This window comes from Macrobrachium nipponense, chromosome 2 (assembly GCF_015104395.2).
Source record: "Macrobrachium nipponense isolate FS-2020 chromosome 2, ASM1510439v2, whole genome shotgun sequence".
In the NCBI taxonomy this organism is placed as follows: domain Eukaryota; kingdom Metazoa; phylum Arthropoda; class Malacostraca; order Decapoda; family Palaemonidae; genus Macrobrachium; species Macrobrachium nipponense.
This window is the reverse complement of record NC_087201.1, coordinates 49,603,735-49,623,651: the sequence shown is the minus strand read 5'-3', so window position 1 is coordinate 49,623,651 and position 19,917 is coordinate 49,603,735. Positions and strand designations below refer to the sequence as shown.

Below are 19,917 nucleotides of genomic sequence, written 5' to 3'. Positions count from 1 at the left end.
ATGACCGAGGTGGCTACCATAGCCTATGGGTCAGAACCGCTCTTCAAGCTTATGACCAAATCCCTGACTCAAACGGTACAGTCAGATATGTTTGAGTTTGCCACTGCTAGGACGAATTGTAGGAAGCATGTCCTACAAGAAGCAACTATTCGGCACGAGCCGAATAGGTTACTTGCGTCGAGCATCTGGGGAGCAGACCTCTTCCCAGAAGCGATGGTGAAGGAGGTTCAGTCAGAGGCTACGAGGTTGAACCAGAGCCTTAAGGACCGTTGGGGTCTTACGGCCAAGAGACGACAAGATCTAGCAGCTAGGGGTAAGGGTCAAAGGAAACCTAGACGTTTCCAGCCCTACCAGCAAGTTCCGGCTGTTCCCTTAGTGCAAACAGCCCAACCTTCCACCTCAAAGGCTCAATCACAGCCGATTTACGTTATCTCCCCTCAGCCTCAGCCCTCCACCTCTTACGCCCTCTCTCCAGCTTACAATCAAGCCTTCGAGAGTCAAGCTTCACAGAAGTATGACCGCTCGGGTAAGGGAGGCAGAGGTAAGCGATCCTTTCGTGGGAGAGGATCGGGAGGTCCCTTTATAGGGGAAAACATTTCATGGGGAGGCCGAGGAGGCTACCAGAACCAATGAGGAATTTCAGGTAGGAGGGAGGCTGTTTCACTTTCGCCACCGGTGGAACTTCAGCAAGTGGGCTCAGAGCATTGTGTCAAAAGGCCTGGGTTGGAGCTGGTTAACGAACCCACCCCCATCCAGACCTTTCCGCCAACTTCCTTCCAAGGAACTGACGGAGTATGCGGAGGATCTCCTTCAGAAAGGAGCTATAGCGAGAGTCAAAAGGTTAAAATTTCAAGGACGCTTGTTCAGCGTGCCAAAGAAAGGCTCACAAAAAAGAAGGGTAATCTTAGACTTGTCCCGCTTAAACTTAGCCATTCGCTGCGACAAGTTCAAGATGCTCACGATCTCGCAGGTACGGACCTTACTTCCCCGTGGGGCCGTCACCACCTCTATCGATCTTACAGACGCTTACTATCATATCCCTATTGCAAGACACTTCCGTCCGTATCTGGGCTTCAAGATAGGAGACCAGACATTCTCCTTCAAGGTAGTTCCTTTCGGGCTCAATGTAGCACCCAGGGTGTTTACGAAGCTGGCGGAAGTAGTAGTTCAACAACTCAGATCGCAAGGGATTATGGTAGTAGCGTATCTCGACGATTGGTTGATCTGGGCTTCAACAGTCGAGGAATGCAACAGAGCAACACTGAAAGTAATTCAGTTCCTGGAATATCTAGGCTTCAAGATAAACAGGACCAAGTCAAGACTCACCCCAGAGTCAAACTTTCAGTGGCTAGGCATTCAATGGAATCTATCCTCCCATACTCTGTCGATTCCATCATCCAAAAGAAAGGAAATAGCGAAGTCAGTCAAACAATTTCTGAGTCACAAACTGGCATCAAGAAGATCCCAGGAAAGGATCTTGGGTTCTCTCCAGTTTGCATCAGTGACGAACATCTTAATGAAAGCCAAACTGAAAGACCTAACCAGAATCTGGCGCTCACGAGCAAATGTCAGGTCCAGGGACAAATTATCCTCAGTCCCTCTGATTCTAAAGAATCGACTCCGACCGTGGGCGAAAGTCAAGAACTTGTCGGTGTCAGTGCCCCTTCAGTTTCCTCCACCAGGGATAACCATCCACACAGACGCATCATTAAGCGGTTGGGGAGGATATTCCCAGTTCAAAAAGGTTCAAGGAACGTGGTCACCTCAGTTCCGTCAGTTCCATATAAACGTACTGGAAGCAATGGCAGTGTTCTTGACTCTAAAAAAGTTACGCCCGCCAAAGTACTCCCACATAAAGCTAGTCCTGGACAGCGCAGTGGTGGTACATTGTGTAAACAGAGGAGGCTCCAAGTCACGTCATCTAAATCACGTCATGGTAGCCATCTTCTCCCTGGCGGACAAGTTCGGTTGGCATCTCTCCTCCACTCATATAGCTGGAGTGAGAAACGTCATAGCAGATGCTCTATCCCGATCAGTACCTCTAGAGTCGGAATGGTGGCACTGGACAACAGTTCATTCCAATGGATTCTTCAGAGAGTTCCAGGTCTACAGGTGGATCTCTTCGCATCTCAAACGAACCACAAACTTCCGTGTTATGTGGCCCCCAACCTGGACCCTCTGGCCTATGCCACGGACGCCTTGGCTCTAGACTGGAACAACTGGGAGAAGATTTATGTCTTTCCTCCGGTGAATCTTCTCATGAAAGTCTTAAACAAACTCAGGACATTCAAGGGTCAAGTGGCTCTAGTAGCCCCAGACTGGCCGAAGAGCAATTGGTACCCTCTCATTCTGGAACTGGGTCTTCGCCCTCTTCGGATCCCCAATCCCAGGCTCTCCCAGTCAGTACAAACGAAGACTGTGTTCGCTTCCTCAGGGATTCTCAAAACCCTAACTTTATGGATTTCATGAAGTTTGCAGCAAAAAGGGATGCGAATATTGACCCTCAGAATATTCTCTTCTTGGAATCCGATAAAAGAGATTCAACTTTGAGACAGTATGATGCTGCTGTCAAAAAGTTAGCAACCTTCCTGAAAGAATCAGATATTAGGATCATGACAATCAATTCAGCTATATCCTTTTTCAGATCCTTATTTGAAAAAGGCTTAGCAGCTAGCACAATTACGACAAACAAGTCAGCCTTGAAAAAGATTTTTCAATTTGGGTTCAACATAGACTTGACAGACTCCTACTTCTCGTCTATTCCCAAGGCATGTGCTAGACTTAGGCCTTCGGTAAGGCCTACGTCAGTATCATGGTTCTTAAATGATGTTCTAAAGCTGGCTTCAGAAACCAATAATGACACATGCTCGTTTATAATGCTCTTAAGAAAAACCCTATTTTTATTAAGCTTGGCCTCAGGAGCTAGAATTTCAGAACTGTCGGCGTTATCCAGAGATCCGGATCATATTCAGTTCCTTCCCACAGGGGAAGTGCTACTTTCTCCGGAACGTAGCTTTATAGCAAAGAATGAAGATCCTTTGATGAGGTGGGAACCATGGAAGGTACTACCCCTTCCACAAGATGTATCTCTTTGCCCAGTTTCAGCCTTACGAGCCTTTCTATCTAGGACCTCCTCATCATCATCGGGTCCTCTCTTTAAGAGAGAAAAAGGTGGCACTTTATCTATTAAAGGCATCAGGCAACAAATCCTGTACTTCATTAAACAAGCCAATCCTGACTCTTTCCCAAAAGCACATGATGTCAGGGCAGTAGCCACCTCAATTAACTATTTCCAACATATGAACTTCGATGAGTTGAAAAAGTATACTGGATGGAAATCGCCGACAGTATTCAAACGTCATTACTTAAAGTCCTTGGAAGCTCTGAAATTTTCAGCAGTTGCAGCGGGGAACATAGTTTCCCCTGACTCTTGACTAATCTTTAGTAGAAGATCCAGTCCTCCTTTCTACCTGCCTCACCCAACAGTTCGTCTATTCCTGCCTTGTTCATTTACGGTCACCTTGTGTCTTAGCTGCTTTTATGATGATGTAGTGGGTGTCCCTTATTTTTTTGCTAGGGACACCCACATTTGATGATGGATGTTGATCTCGTGGATGTCATCTCCTTATTTTTATGCTAGGAGATACATCTTATTGTAATGGTTACGGGTTTTGTATATTAAGTCATATACATTCCTTTATATATTATTATTATTGAGTTTGTTTTATTCAACTTTATATTAATTGCTTTAGAATGTTTTGATACATAGCTTTACACAGATACCATTTTTGTACATATATGACATATTTCTCCTGTATATATGTATATTACCTTAAGTTAAGAAATATTATTAGTATTAAGTGTAATTTAAGCAATATTTCTATTTTGTATCACTGTGTATATGTATCCTTATTAGCAATTATATTCGTTTATTTTTATTTTATCTTTTATTTGAGACCTCTTTGTTTTTTGTTCAATTCTTTACAATCTTGTGCTATTTCTCTGGTACGATTTCGCGCAGCGACACGAGCTGAGCCAGAGGGATTTTGACGTAAGGAAAAATCTATTTCTGGGCGATTGGCTCGTGTCGCCAGCGAAATCCCGCCCTACCCGTCCCATCGCCAAGATTGTCTGCTAACTTCAGGATGGCCACCAGAGGCGCAGCAGTCGGCAGCATGGGATGGAGTAGTAGTAGTTGGTGCTGCCCACTCTGTGGGTCGGCTCTCCTCTTGGGGGATTTTGTAGTGGGAGAATTCTATTGGCATTTGGCTCGTGGTAGTGGTCTCACTCGCCATAGTGTTCATACCGACACCCTCTGGGGGGGTGAGCGAGTCAGTTATACTGACCTTTTTCTTTATTTATTTATTCTCTGGTATGTGTTAGTACATTTACCCTAGAAATAATAGATTAAAGGATATTTCGCTGGCGACACGAGCCAATCGCCCAGAAATAGATTTTTCCTTACGTCAAAATCCCTTAAGAATGCAGTTTACATAGTTTTGAATCCACCCAAAGCATTAAAAGTAGGGTTTTCTTAGGATTTTTTATGATGTTCCGGCTCATGATTTTCGGCTTACAACACGTCTCAAGAACGGAACCCCCGTCGTAACCCAGGGACTGCCTGTATACAGAGGCAGTTCAAATATAGAGACAAGGAAACAGTGCTGCAGCTCTACATATAATAGTTAGACTTCATCTTGAATATCAATAATAATAATAATGTTAATAATTATTTGAAGTGCTTACAGGGTTTGTCAATCCCTAGGACAGCACCTGATAGTGAGAGGTTTCCTCAGTATAGAAGTGGATTGCTTAACTGATTTATCAATTTGAAAAAATGTCTGCAGCTGACGGTGGCTGAGGGCAATTTAATTATAAGTTTTTAAAGGCTGTTCCAGTTCATGTTAGCAAGCTTATCTTAAAGAGCAGCTTGCTTGTATGTAGGAACACACGTTTGTTACAATAACCAGATTTGTTTACATTAAACACAAATACGTACATTAAGTCAAAATCTCAATTTGGTGAAGGGTCAGATGTTGAAGAGTTCTAGTCTTTGCAAAGGCATCCTGCTTAATGTCATGATGCACTATGAATAGCTGGGCATCCAGAGCAAGGAATGGCTTATACCTAATTTATCTAATAATGAAAAGTTAAGTATATCTTAGTTTAACCAGACCACTGAGCTGATTAACAGCTCTCCTTGGGCTGGCCTGAAGGATTAGATATTTTTATGTGGCTAGGAACCAATTGGTCACCTAGCAATGGGACCTACAGTTTATTGTGGGATACTAACCACACTAGTTCGAGAAATGAATTTCTATCACCAGAAATAAATTCTTCTGATTCCGCATTGGCAGAGCAGGGAATCGAACTTTGGACCAACAGATTGGCAGCCGAGCTCGAAAACCACTTGTCCAGCGTGAAAATGTACCATTTTGTATGTAAAGGGTGCGACAGTTAAGAACATGGGGGGTGGGGAAGGAAAATGTGGTAATGGCGATAGTTAGACAGGTATTCAGATGGGTGTTTTTTTTTATGGCTGTTTTATCCTGGTTACTGAAAGAATGTCACTTTGATAAGGTTACTAACCAAGGTTCTCTGACCCCAAAACATGAATATTGAAGAATCAGAGAAGTCCTGTTACAGGTAAAAATTCACTTTCAGTTGATATATTAAGCCCTTCTTTCACCAATTTGCTACAAGTGCAAAAGTTTAAGACATAATATAATAATTTTGATGGGTCATGTCAAGTACATTTGTTAAAAAAAAAGCTAACAAAGGGGAAGATTATTACCTCCACAAAACATTCTCAAGCACAGGCCCAAACTTATGAGACCATCCATTGTGGAATAACTAATTATCATTATAAGATTATATTCCAATCACAACAAACTATACAGCAGAAAACCTCTAAAGTATACTACCAAATGTTATTTTTATTTGGTAATAGTATCAGGCAACATACCGATTCATTTCCAAAGAGGCAAGCAATGTGCAGAGGTGAAAAAGAAACAGCATCTCTTGCTTCAATGTTGGCACCCCGCTGAGCTAAAGCTTGAGTGACTTCCAAATGACCAGCTAAACATGATATGTGAAGAGCTGTCAGACTCCCAGCACCGGTGTGATCTAAATGATTGCAGCTGTCGAGAAACAGGCGTACCAAGTCAACATCACCCTAAAAGAAAAAATAACTTGAGTATGTATTGTCAATATAACCACAATGCTGGAAAGGCAAAAAAATTCTAAATTCATATTTTTTAAATCAAGTACAACTATCATGTAGCAAAGTAAAAAATTACATATTTATAATAAAATTAGGTTTCATATATAGTACTTACCAAGTAATTACATAGCTAAAGGTTTCTTGTATCAGCAGCTAAAGTTTTGAAATTTGCAGGTCATGCTATTTTCTCGTGGCTAGGTGACTAGCCCAACCACTTTCGGGGGAAAGAGAGGGACAACTAGCAAAATGGCTTCATTTTGTTTATGCCACTATGTTCATGCGAGGGGAAGAGGGAGGTCTCCAATCATGTAATTACTTGGCAAGTATATATAAAATCTAATTTTATTATAAAAATGTCATTTTTATATAAGTAACTTACCAAATAATTACATAGCTGATTCCCACATTGATAGGAGGTGGGATGTATGGACATATCTACTCAAAAACATTAAGAATGATAATGAATTGAGATTAAAAAATTGCTAGCATTATAATAATGGCTGTTGTTCCTTACCTGATAAACAAGCTGCAACAGGAAGATACTGCCTCTGGATGGTGCTTGTCTATCAAATAGTGGTATGGCAGTAAAGCCGAGAGCCTCCCACTATATACTAGTGGGTGCTTTGTAACAAGGAAGATTCCAATTGCTAACTAGGATGAAAAGTTGTTCCTGCCCAGGATGCAGGACATAAACAACCAAACAAAATATGTTACCTAATACCACCAAAAAGTTAAAAAGCATTACCCAACCATAAAACCTGGAGGGTACTCCAGTACAATACCCCCAGACTCCCGTAAAATACAACACCATAAATTAAGGCGAAGAAAGAAAGAAAGGAATGCTTCCTATGCTTCCTCCCCCACCACCACACTAGTCACCGAAAAAGGACCCATGTACTGCAGTTATCGTAAATAGTTTCAACTTCCTTCAGATAATGTAATGCAAAGACCGACTCACATCTCCAAAAGGTTGTTCACAATATTACAGAGAGACAAATTATGTTTCAAAGCCAAAGAAGTAGCTATGGTTCTAATTTCATGAACCTTCATTTTACACATGGAGAAAATGTTCTCTCCAAGAGAGGTATGAGCTTCAGCAATGAGATCTCTGAAGATCTCTGAGGAAGAATGCCAGAGCAGTCTTCGACAGTGGGCATGCAGGATTCTTAACCAAACACCACAATGAAGCTAAAGGTCCACGTATTCCCCATTCTGTGGAGGTAGTATTTGAGAGCTCCCACAAGACACAACACACTCTTGATCACTTGGACCTAAAATATCTGAGAAGCTCTTCATCATATAAGAGCGAGGCCAAGGTTTGGAAACAGACTCACTCTTGGCTAGAAATTCCAAGGAAAATGAACAAACACCATTTCCTTGGGGGAAGCCCATTTTCTTATCTTTAGCATGGATCTCACCTATCACTTTTGCTGTAGCCAAAGTCACCAGAAAAAGTGTCTTCCTAGTTAAATCTCTGAGAGAGAGAGAATGCAAGGGCTCAAATTGAGAACTAGAAAACCACTCAAGTGCCACATCAAGGTTCCAAGGAATTACTGCCTCCTCCTACTGTCTTGTGGTGTCAAAAGATCTAATTAAATTTGACAAGTCCTGATTGGCGAGCAAAGACAGAACTTAACATTGCTCTATTGGTCTTCAAATATATAGCAGAAAATCTGCTATTTTCGCTACAGATGTTTGAGAAGACAACACTCAGCAATACTAGATTGCAAAGCTGGTCTCAAAAATCCTTCCTTGCACAGGAGTTTCCTGATAGTAAGAATCCTGTCATGGCCAGAGAAGACAACCCCAATGAAACCACTCCCTAACCTAGATTCAAAGCATCTGAATAGAAGTCTAGGTTGGGGTTCACTGAATGAGGGATTTCCCTTCTGAAATTCTTCATTCCACACCAATGCAGATCTACCTTTGTTTCAGGAGACACTGGGAACACTACTGAATCAGGGATCACCTTCCTGTCCATGTTGATTCTTAAAAAATACTCTAGCGGTCTCATATGAAGTCTGCCAAGGTGAAAAAACTGTTTTATTGATGATAATGTCCTTAGGAGACTCATCCAATCATTGGCAAAATGCTGATTTGGAAGGTGAAACTTGTTGACAGACTTCAGACACAACTCCACTCTTTTCAGGGATGGAGAAACCCGAAAATTCCAAGTCTATTATAATCTCCAAATATCGAATCTGTTGAGAAGATATCAACGGAGATTTCTGAGCATTTATCATCATGCCCAGCTCCTGGGCTAACAAAAGAGTTTTCTGGAGGTCTCCAAACACTTTAACTCTGATTGGGCTCAAAGGAGCCAATCGTCGAGGTAGAGGGATATTCTTACTCCCACTAAATGTAGCCATTTCGCTTAAGGGGTGAGAACTCTTGTCTACACCTGTGATGCTGTCAAAAGACTAAAACAGTGCACAGAATTGGAAACACTTTGTTCCTGTAGACAAACCTTAGGAATTTCCTCAAATCCTGGTGTATAGGAATGTGGAAATGTGCATCCTGCACATCTATGGATGTCATCTAGTCTCCCTGGCTTATGGATGATAGAATAGTCCAGTTTGTCTCCATCCTGAATTTTGTCTTCATTACGAAGACATTCAGAGCGCTGATGTCTAGGACGGGCCTCCAGCCCCTTGAAACTTTTGGCACCATAAACAGGCAATTGTAGAAACCTGGGTATTTCACATTCTCCACAACATCTATTGCACCCTTTCTTAGGAGAGACTAGACTTCTTCTGAGAGGGCTAAAGATTTGAGCCTTCGGAGTAAGCTGTTAATACCACTGGAGAGTTGGTTAAAAGTGGCCTTTCTTTGAAGGGGATGGCGTAACCTTCTCTCAGAACTTTACCAATCCAAGTTTCCGCCTCTGTCTCTCCACTTCTCCCAAAATAGAAGGAGCCTGGCCCCTACCGAAGTTTGGAGGACGGGATCCCCACTTATGTCCTGAAGATTTAGAAGAGGACTTCTTGATTGCTCTGTGGACGAATCTGCTACCAGATTGAGACCTAGAGAGAGATCTCAGTCAACCTCCACAAAAGGGCCACATCTGCTGTGGAGATATTGTCCTGGACAGGTGTACCAAAACCTCTTTCGGATGTGTATAGGATTGAGACAAAAGATCCTGGGTACTCTTTTTTTCTGGAGATCCGTAGAAATCCCCAGAACTATGGTTTCGGGAATAGATGTTGATGGTCCAGTGGCGAAAAAAGAAGGGGCCAACTTCTGAGAGGAAGTTACCCCCCCTTAGAAGTGTTAGAAGACCAAAGTTCCCTCTTCTCTTAAGCACACCTACCATGTACAGAGAGGCCAACTCATAAGAACTATCTCTGATTCCTTTGTCAATACAACATGACAGGACCCCCAGCCAGTCAGAAGATACATCAGAAAGAATAGGGCAGTCCTTAACCTTATGTACCAGTGCCCACTGCCCAGTCAAGAAAGCTGAGCACCTAAAACACTAAACACACTCTTGAGTAGGTGAGCTAACTTGGTAGCGCTAAAAATAATCTTCATTGGATTAAAAGCAGATCTCCTAGAAGAACCAACTAGCTCGGAGAAGTCCCCCTAGGAGGAAGCAGAAACTCCTAAAGAAGGAGCTTCCCCTGTAGCATAAAACTGGTGTCAACTCTTAGTCAGTCTGGAAGGAGGGAAGCAAAATATGACTTTGTCCTGATCCCTCTTTTCTGAAAGCCAGCTGTCAATCTCACTCAGAGCTTTCTTGGCAGACAGAAAGAACTAGCTTAGGAAGCTTCAAAGAATCTCCCATCTGAGCCTCCATGAGAAAAGCAGAAGCAGGTGATGAAGGAGTAGCAGGAGAAAAGAAAACAGGAAAAGTCACATGTAAAGTACAGTGGTACCTCGAGATACGAAAGGCTCAACTTACGAAAAACTTGAGATACGAAAGCCAATACGAAAAATTTAACGGTTCTACATACGAAAAGTTTTCAAGATGCGAAAGGTTTCTGTAAAGTCCGAGATTCACCCGAACCACAGATAACAATTTTGAAACTCGCGCGCCGCCAACTTAGTAGACTCTCCACCATCCTCCTGATCTCCCATTGGTTCCTGATGCTAGTCGCGGCCATGAGATCCTTCTCTCCTATTGGCCAGCATCCCTCCCATCATGCATCTATGTACGTGGTGGCATGCCTCGGCCACTCGGTACCAACATCGTTATCGTACGCACGCAGTATTCGTTCGGTCTAATGATTTTGTTTAGTAACGTAAATTCGTTAGTGATTTCGTGCAGTATACGTACTTTATCGTGTTTTGCGAAAACTTTATTCTACTTATATGTAAATTACGTACAAGATAACGAAGTCATGGGTCCCAAGAAAGTTGAAATTCACGGAAAGAAGCGCATGCTCTCTTTGGAGACAAAGATGGAGATCATAAAGAAGTACGAAGCTGGTATGCGATTGAGTGTGATCGCCAAGGAATACGGCCGAAATCCGTCGACTATAGGCACCATCCTTAAACAGAATGATGCCATCAAAGCAGCTACACCGTCGAAGGGCATCACTATTTTGTCCAGCAAGAGGAGCCACGTGCACACGGCTGCTCCTTATCTGGATAAAAGACAAAGAAATCGCTGGCGATACGGTAACGGAGATGGCAATCGCCCACAAGGCCAGTGCTATTTTCGGCAATTTGATTGCACAGGCGGAAGACGACGGAGGGGAAGGGACTTCAACGCAAACCCCAGAGTTCAAGGCTTTGCACGGCTGGTTCGAGAAATTCCGTAAACGGACTGGCATCCATTCGGTGGTGCGCCATGGGGAGGCTGCCAGCTCGGACACAAAAGCTGGCCGAAACATTTAAAAAGACGTTCGACGAGATGATGACCAAGGAAGGCTACAGTTCTCAGCAAGTCTTCAACTGTGATGAGACTTGCCTTTTTTAGAATAAAATGCCTCGTCGGACGTACATCACGGAGGAAGAGAAGAAGCTACCCGGGCATAAGCCTATGAAAGACAGGTTTACGCTCGTACTTTGTTCAAACGCCAGTGGGGATTGCAAGGTGAAGCCCCTACTGGTGTATCATTCCGAGACTCCTCGAGCCTTCAAGGCCCACAAAGTGCTTAAGGAGAAGCTTCCAGTGATGAGGAGGGCTAATGCAAAAGCCTGGGTAACGAGGCTTTTGTTCACGGAGTGGGTAAATCTGTGTTTCGGCCCGACAGTGAAGAAATTTTTGAAAGAGAAGTGCCTCCCCCTGAAATGTCTGCTGGTGTTGGACAATGCCCCTCCCCACCCTCTCGGCCTCGAGGAAGATATCCTAGCGGAGTATTCCTTCGTCAAGATTCTCTTTCTTCCGCCCAACACCACCCCTCTCCTCCAGCCCATGGACCAGCAAGTGATAGCGAACTTTAAGAAGCTGTACACGAAACATCTTTTCAAGAGATGTTTCGACATCACCGATACCACAAACCTCACCTTGCGTCAATTTTGGAAGGAGCATTTCAACATCGTCATTTGCATCCGACTCATCGATCAAGCTTGGCAGGAGGTTTCGAGGCGAACCTTGAATTCCTCGTAGAGGAAACTCTGGCCTGATGCCGTATCAACCAGAGACTTCGAGGGATTCGACGTGGGCGAAGCTGGTGCTGCAGAGTCCGAAACAGTTGGCGATCCCGAAACTGTTTTGGAACCAGATCTTGACGAGATCGTTGCATTCGGCAAGTCCATGGGGCTGGTCGTCGACGAGGACGACATCAACAACCTTCTCGAGGAGCACCAAGAGGAGCTTACGACGGATGACCTGAAGGAGTTGGAGGGCATGCAACATAACGTCATTCAAGAGGAGTTCTCTAGCAGCGGCGAGGAAGAGGAGGAGGAGCCTATGACAACGGCAGAAATTAAGGATGTTCTAGCCGCTTTTCATAAAGTGCAATCGTTTATAGAAAAAAAGACACCCCGAAAAGGCTCACACAGGTCGTATGCTTGCGCAGTTCGATGACGTTTGCCCGAGTCGTTTCAGGAACATTGTGAAAAGTAGGCAGAAGCAATCTTCCTTGGATCGTTATTTTTTAAAGAGGCCTTTAGCATTAGCAGGAGTAAGCAAAAAGGAAGAACCAAGTGATAAAAAACAGAAAATTCACAGCAAAAAGGAAGAACCAAGTGATAAAAAACAGAAAGTTGAAAGTGGTGATGAAGTTGAAATTCTGTCAAAAAAAAAAAAAACTATGTAAAGTAAAAAAAAAAAAAGTAAAAAAAAAAACTAAAAAAAAAAAGTTAGCAATCAAAAAAAAAAAAAAAAAAAAAAAAAAAAAAAAAAATTAAATTTGCAGTTTTTTGTAAAGTTAAGTGTTACAGTTTTGTTAATGTGTTTCGTAAATTTTAGTTTTATAGTTTTCCTTAAATTTTTTATGTGTTTTTGTAAAGTTAAGCGTACGTACGTACGTACGTTATCTGCTGTTTGTCCTCCTCCTCCTATGCCGCCACTTTCGGAGATAGCCTCACTCGAAAGGTAAGCTTCCACGTTTTACATTACAGTAATAATATTTCTTGTACACTAATATACACTTTATTTACAGGTTTTGCATTTTTATTATTGATTGAGGTACTATTGAATGGTCCAAATTGTTGTAGTATTTCATTGTTTATACGTCAATTTAGCTTTATTATGAAATTTACTGGGGTGTTTTTGGAGGGCTTGGAATGGATTAGCCATTTTACATGTAAAATGTGGTCCAAGATACGAAAACCTCATGATACGAAAGGCGCCTCGGAACGGATTAATTTCGTATCTCGAGGTACTACTGTACAGCCATCAGCCGGCAGAAACAAATTGAAGCCATTTTGCTAGTTGTTACTCTCATTCCCTAAAAGTGGGCTGGGGCTAGTCACCTAGCCAATAGAAAATAGTGGTAATACCTGCGAATTTCAAAATTTTAGCTGCCGATAAGAAACTTTTAACCATGCAATTACTTGGTAAGTTACTTATACAAAAAATACAATTTCTTGTTTATGCCACATATGCTTTGTAAGATTTACTGAAATTATTTTCATTAATCAAAATTTACAATAAAGCTCTTCAAAGATCAGATTTTTAAGAAACACACTCTATGGACTGCGATATGAGGTTGGGAGAAATAAGCATGGTGCCAAACCCTGCACCCAACTTAGCCACCAGATTCACGGTTGCACTTCAGTCAGCAGCGAATAATCATATTGATGATACTGCTGTACTTTAATCTCTGAATTTTGGACAACTATGAAGTGAATGCGTGGAACTGAGTGATTGTATTCATGAGTTTAAAGTACACTGGGCACTGAGGAAATGTCAGCTAAAGTAGCACTAGTGGACTGGGAATAGATTCTTGTAGGTGCAAAATATTTGTTTTTTCTTCTTAATTCATTTTCTTTGTATTTATATTATTTGGTAATGTGTGTGAAATGCAATAAAGGACATTCAGTCACTTTAGGGCCAAAACTCATCAACACAGACTAAGGGGGTGACTGGATGGAAATCACTTACCACATTACCCCGATATTTGCATAAAAAATACAGATGGATATGTGATAGTTCCCGCATGTGATGGAATGCAAAATAATTGAATAATCAGAGCCAACTGTACTTACAATCTATTAACTGAAATTTGTATGTCAGCATGCAAAATAAAAATCAAAATAAAAACAATAGAAAACAGAATCTGCTCTTAAGATTAAGACAAAGAGATTCACACTGAAGGTACTGACAAAATCTTTTATGTAATGTTAATGACCTAAATATGTTGCAGAAATTGACTTAAATCAAGAATGCCTTCCTTCATTATATTAAAGATAAGAGGTACAAAGATAAATGAAGTCAACAATAGATATGTTTAAATTAGATCTCTAGATTTAACCTGAGACTTAATTCTTAGTTTTGTTACTACTTTTAATGATTATAAATGACTTAGTAAAACCATCAAATCACAATATGTAACGAAGAATTTGTTCTTGAATGATAATTTAAAATAAATAGAATTTGTTCTTGAATGATAATTTAAAATAAATAAGTCAGACACCAGTGATATGACACCAAAGGGAAAGGATGAAAAGTACAAGGCCATAGCAATGCAGTGGGAACTAAAGGTGAATTATTAGGTTAAACAAATTTTACATCTTATAAAAAGTGCATCTCTTTCCATATGCATGACAATAGAATTTCCATCTATGGAGATTACATATTTACATGTGTGCTTGTGCATCAACATCTATCATTGAATTTCATTAAAATTTTGTGGAGGGGTGGGTTAATGGGATTTTGAGATGGATCATAATTTGGCTGTAAATCGAGCATTTTTTAAAACTGGATTTAAATTCAGCTGTGAGGGCATATCAACTCATTGTTAAGGAAAGGAAGAATAAATTTTGAGGAGGATTTAGATATAGATCATGGATCTTAAAAATGTTCTTGAACACTGGGGAAAGGACATGCTTTCAGAAAATTTACTATCTACTACATATTCTGCTGCATCCCAGACTTGAGCAAAAATTATATTTCTATGATAAAATTAGATTCTATTTCATACTTACCAAGCAATTAAATAGCTGTAGATTCCCTACCACAGCTGACCAAAATTAAAATTTCATGGTGGCGCTGCCATCGCTAGTGCAGGTGACAGGTATCCACCCACTTTCCGGACCACCAGGTATGACAGCACAGCATACTACACCGATTCATTTTAGGCCACAAACTCCACCTGCGGTGAGGAGGGAGGGCTCTGATTACATAATTGCTTGGCATGTATAAAATAAAATCTTATTTTATTATAAAAATATAATTTCTATTTCAGTGTCTTACCAAGCAATTACATAGCTGATTCTACATTGAAAGGGGGAGGGATGTGGAGCAAGTCTCTTTTGGTAATATGAAGGATTTCTCAAAAAAGACAAATGGTGGTAGCATTAACATTGTGCGTGTCATACCTTGCCTTGTAAGCGAGCCACTGCAGGTGGATACTGCCTCTGGTTGACGCTTGTCTTACTTAGTAGAGAGAGTGGCTGCAAGACCTGGAGTCACCTCTACATCAGTGGGAGATTCTTCGAAGTCATGGGTGCATACCGCTGGCTCATCAAAGACCAACAAAGAAATAATGCCCTTGCCCTGAGTGAAAACCAGATTTAAAAGCCAACAAACAAAACTGTCACCTAAACCACAGCATAAAAACCAAAACCCCCAGTACAAAAAATGACTGAAGGGTACTCTGGGTACAGTGTACCCCCAGAATTCCCATTAACCTTGATACAAGGTGAAAATGATATAGGGACAGACAATCCACTATGCTACCTCTCCTAACACCATGCCAGCTACGGGTAAAGAACAGAGAGTGCTACAATTCTCAAATACAGTTTCCACTTCCTTCAAATAATGCATAGCAGCATAGCAAATACTGACTTTGACCTAAAAAATGTTACTGAAGAATAGCAGACGATGAAAAGCTGTGGCAAAAAGCAAGCAAGGAAGCGACCGCTCTTACCTCATGATTTCATTTTAAAAGGAGGAATAATCTCTGACCTCGTGGCGGGATCAGAAGCTTAAAAAACAAGTAGGCAAATCACCACTGCACCCCCCCCCCCACCCCCCCCCCCCCCAACTGACATAAACCTTATCAATCCAGCTGCCAAACCAACCCTCAGTCACATTTTCCACTTCACACTACGGAATACATGCAGGACAATTGACCTACACAAACCCAGAAACAAAAAAACACTCAAAACACATGTACTTACCCAACTCCAGATACTCCAGGCTATGCTGTGCTGTCTGCTGTTCGAGGTCACTGAGACACTAACAACTAGAAGACAAAACCCAGAACAATAACCCCACAAATCTACAGCAACACAACAACCAAGGACAACAACCCAACAACACAACACCCAAGGACCGCAACTCAACAACACAACAACGAACAAGGAACACAACCACAACTCAACACCACAGCAAACAACAAGGAACTCAACCACAACTCAACAACACAGCAAACAACAAGGAACTCAACCACAACTCAACAACACAGCAAACAACAAGGAACTCAACCACAACTCAACAACACAGCAAACAAGGAACTCAACCACAACTCAACAACATAACAACAAACAAGGAACACAACCACAACAAAAGACCACAGCACAACCAAGTACCAACACAAAAACAACAACACAAAAAGGCAACACACACACCCACTAACAATACCAAACAATCACAACAGCTCACCAACAACAACCCTCAACAACTCACAACCACTCTAAGAAACCACAACAGCTCCCCAACAACACCCACCCTCAACCACAACAACTCACATACAACCCAACAGGAACTCAGAAGCACAACAAATCCAACAGCACAGGCACAACAACTCCCAAGCAAACAACATCAAACTCAACAACAACTAACAACAAATCAAATACACACAACTTATCTGACTTTCAATGCCTTCAATAGACTGCTGCCGACACTACTATCACCAGCTCTCACCAAAGACTGACTAAAGACTAACTCAAAACACAGAACTCTAAACTCCAACAGCACCAGCAGACAACCCAGAACCCACCAACAGCCAATTCAGTCATTAACTATCCATACAGCAATTACACCCTCTCTCTCTCTCTCTCTCTCTCTCTCTCTCTCTCTCTCTCTCTCTCTCTCTCTCTCTCTCTCTCTCACACAGACGTTGTCAAATGGAACTCCATAACTCCTCCATAACCTATGCAGGTAATACCTCAATGCCCTTACAGGGCAGAGGAGTCTCTCCTCCTCTTCTGGCCCAAGAATGTCCATGAGGTTCTTGAGGATGAAGGAAAGGGGCCAAGGATCAGAAGGATTCTCATTCCTGGCGAGAAAACCAAGTGATAGAGAACAGACCGCGTCTCCTGAGTGTCCTCAGTGAAACCCACTCTCTCGTCATGGCATAGCTCAGTTACATGCTTAGCTGACACTAAAGCTACCAGAAACAGTGTCTTCTTTGTCAAGTTCTTCATGGAAGCTGAGTGAAAAGGTTCGAAGGGCGAGTTCGAAAGCCACTTTAAAACAACATCTAAATTCTATGTAACAAAGTCTTTCAGAACTTTAGAGGTTTTGAATGAGCTAATGAGATCCAAAAGATGACTGTTAGACAACAAATCTAGACCTCTGAGTGTGAACACCAAGCTCAACATAGCCCTATATCCTCTAAAAGTAGAGGGCGGCAATTTCCTAGTGTTCCTCAGATAAAGAAGAAAATCAACTATTTCACTCAAAGATGTCTCAGAGGAATAGACTTGAGTCTGTCAATACCATCCTGGAAAATGTTCCAGCTCGTCAGAAGCAGCTCATCTGCACTTCGCAAGATTCCACAACTCTCAGTGAAAAGCCTTTTGCTCTAACAAGGCTCCTGACTGAAGCTTGTCAGGGCCAGAGCCAACAACCTGTGATGATGCCTGTGGAAATGTGGTTGACTGAACAGCAACTTCTTTTGAGGAAGGAGTCTTGGAAGGTCTATCAGCATCTGTAGAAGGTCCAGGAACCATTCTTCCTCAGCCAAAATGAGGCCACTAGAGTCAGGTTAGCATTCTGGTGAGACCTGACTTTGTTCAGAACCTTCCTGATCATCTCGAAGGAAGGGAAGGTGTAGGCGTCTAGTGCCAATCAGTCCAGCAGCATTGCGTCGGTTGACCATGCCAGGGATCTGGGACTGAGGAGCAAAATAGCAGCAGATGGTTGTTCCTAGAAGTGGTGAAGAGGTCTACTGATGGCCTGCCCCAGAGTTTCCAAAGATCGAGGCAAACTTTGGCATCTAGAGTCCACTCTGACAGAAGAACTTGATGACCCCTGCTCAGTTCGTCCACCAGAACGTTCATTCTACCCTGAACGAAACGAGGGATGAGGACATCTTGATTCTTCTCTGCCCATAGTAGAAGATCCCTTGCTGTAATGAAAAGAGTGAAGGAGAGTGTCCTGCCCAGCTTTCAAATGTTGGATGAGGCTGTGGAATTGTCCCAGTGAACAGCTATCACCCGACCTGACACTAGATGAACGAACGTCTGAAGGCCCAGGTAAATTGCTAAGAGTTCTCTGACGATGTGCAGCAACTTCTGCATTTCCGACCACACCCCTGACACCTTCTGATCTCCTAAAAGGACTCTCCAACTCACGTCTGAAGTGTCTAACTATAACTGTAGGCTGGGGTGCAGAGGATGAAGGGAAAGGTCCTTCCTGAAGTCTTTCCCTCGAAAGCCACCTAGCAAAGTCGTCCTTGATTCCTCTGGTGATCTGGAAAATTGTCAAATCCGGTGTTTTTCTGCAACAGTTTGCCTTGGGGAAGAACTGCAGCATTCTCATATGAAGCCGTCCCAACTTCACAAACTGCTCCACTGATGACAGAGTCCCTAGCAAACCCATCCACTGCACTACGGAACATGACAAATGGGTGGGGAACTCCTGAACTGTCAGGAGACACTACTCCACTCTCTCTGGGGAGAGAAAAGCCAGAAAAACTTGAGAATTCAAAGTATCCCGAAATAGATAATGCTCTGAGATGCAATTAACTGTGATTTCTGAGCATTTATTATTATGCCTAACGACTGCATCAGGTTGAGGGTCCTTTTCAAGTCCTATGCACACTTAACTTTCTGAAAAGGAGTGAGGAATCCAGTCATTGAGGTGAAGCAATGCATTTATTCCTAGAAGGTGAAACCACTCCACTAAAGGGACAAAAAACCTGAGTGAGTACTTGAGGTACCGTCGACAGTCCGAAGCACAGCGCCCAAACTGAAACATCTTGTTCTGGAAGATGAAGAGTAGGTAATTTCTGGAGTCAAGGTGGATAGGGACATGGAAGCACACATCCTGCATGTCCAGGGACACCATCTAGTCCCCTTGGTAAAGAGATGCTAAACCTGATTGCATAGTTTCCATGTTGAACTTTTTCTTCAGAACATAAAGACTCAGAGCACTGACATCTAGACCAGGCCTCCAGCCCCTCGATGACTTGGGGACTACAAAAAGTCTGTTGTAAAATTCTTCCAAATGAGAGCCTCTACCTACTTCCAAACTGCGTGTCAAAAACCTTTCCAAGCTGAAGGAGTAAGCTGTCAACTTGATAGGCACCTTGGAAAGTGGGGGCTCTCTTGAAAGGAATGGAGTAGTCTACTTACAGAACTTGAACTTCCAAGCGACCTCATCCTTCCAAATATGGTGCAGTCTGGGACCTACAGTTGTGCAAAGGACATCTGAATCACTTGGTAGAGGGTTTAGTGGTGGGCTTCGATCCCAACTTGGACAAAGGGTGCACGTTGGATCGTGGTCTGGTGAAAGGCTGGGACTTTCCCCCTCGAAAGGGCTGTTCTGAAGAAGAGAGAAGGACTTAGCAGGAGTTGAGGATGTCAGTTTAGAATGCTTTGTCGACTGGGGCAGTAAGTCATGTGTTGACTTTTTCTGCCATGCAGAAAGGATTTCCTTCGCTGTATCCTGGGGAAACAGGTGTCTTGTCTAGAGGTGAGAACATAAGTGCCAACTTTTGTGACACTGTTACTCCTTTGGTAGCAAAAGAGCACCAAAGCTCCCATTTCTTTAAAATGCCCATTGCAAAGAGGGAAGTTAACCCATCCAATCCATCCCTCACTGCTTCATAGATGCAGGAAAGCAACCCCAGCCAGACTGCTGCTAGATCTTCAGGGAGTGCAGGGCATTCCTCCATCTTGGCCAAAACTCC

The 19,917-nt window shown here is 42.5% G+C and overlaps 1 protein-coding gene across 5 annotated transcripts in view; it reads right to left on the bottom strand.

Moving 5' to 3' along the window:
* LOC135220561 (serine/threonine-protein kinase TNNI3K-like) overlaps positions 1–19,917 on the bottom strand; it is a 211,609-nt gene that overhangs the window by 113,311 nt on the left and 78,381 nt on the right. For all 5 annotated transcript variants that reach the window (XM_064257781.1, XM_064257780.1, XM_064257783.1 and 2 more), the window contains one exon: positions 5,966–6,175. In XM_064257781.1, the coding sequence (XP_064113851.1) occupies positions 5,966–6,175 (210 nt within the window). The remainder of the gene's footprint in view (positions 1–5,965; positions 6,176–19,917) is intronic.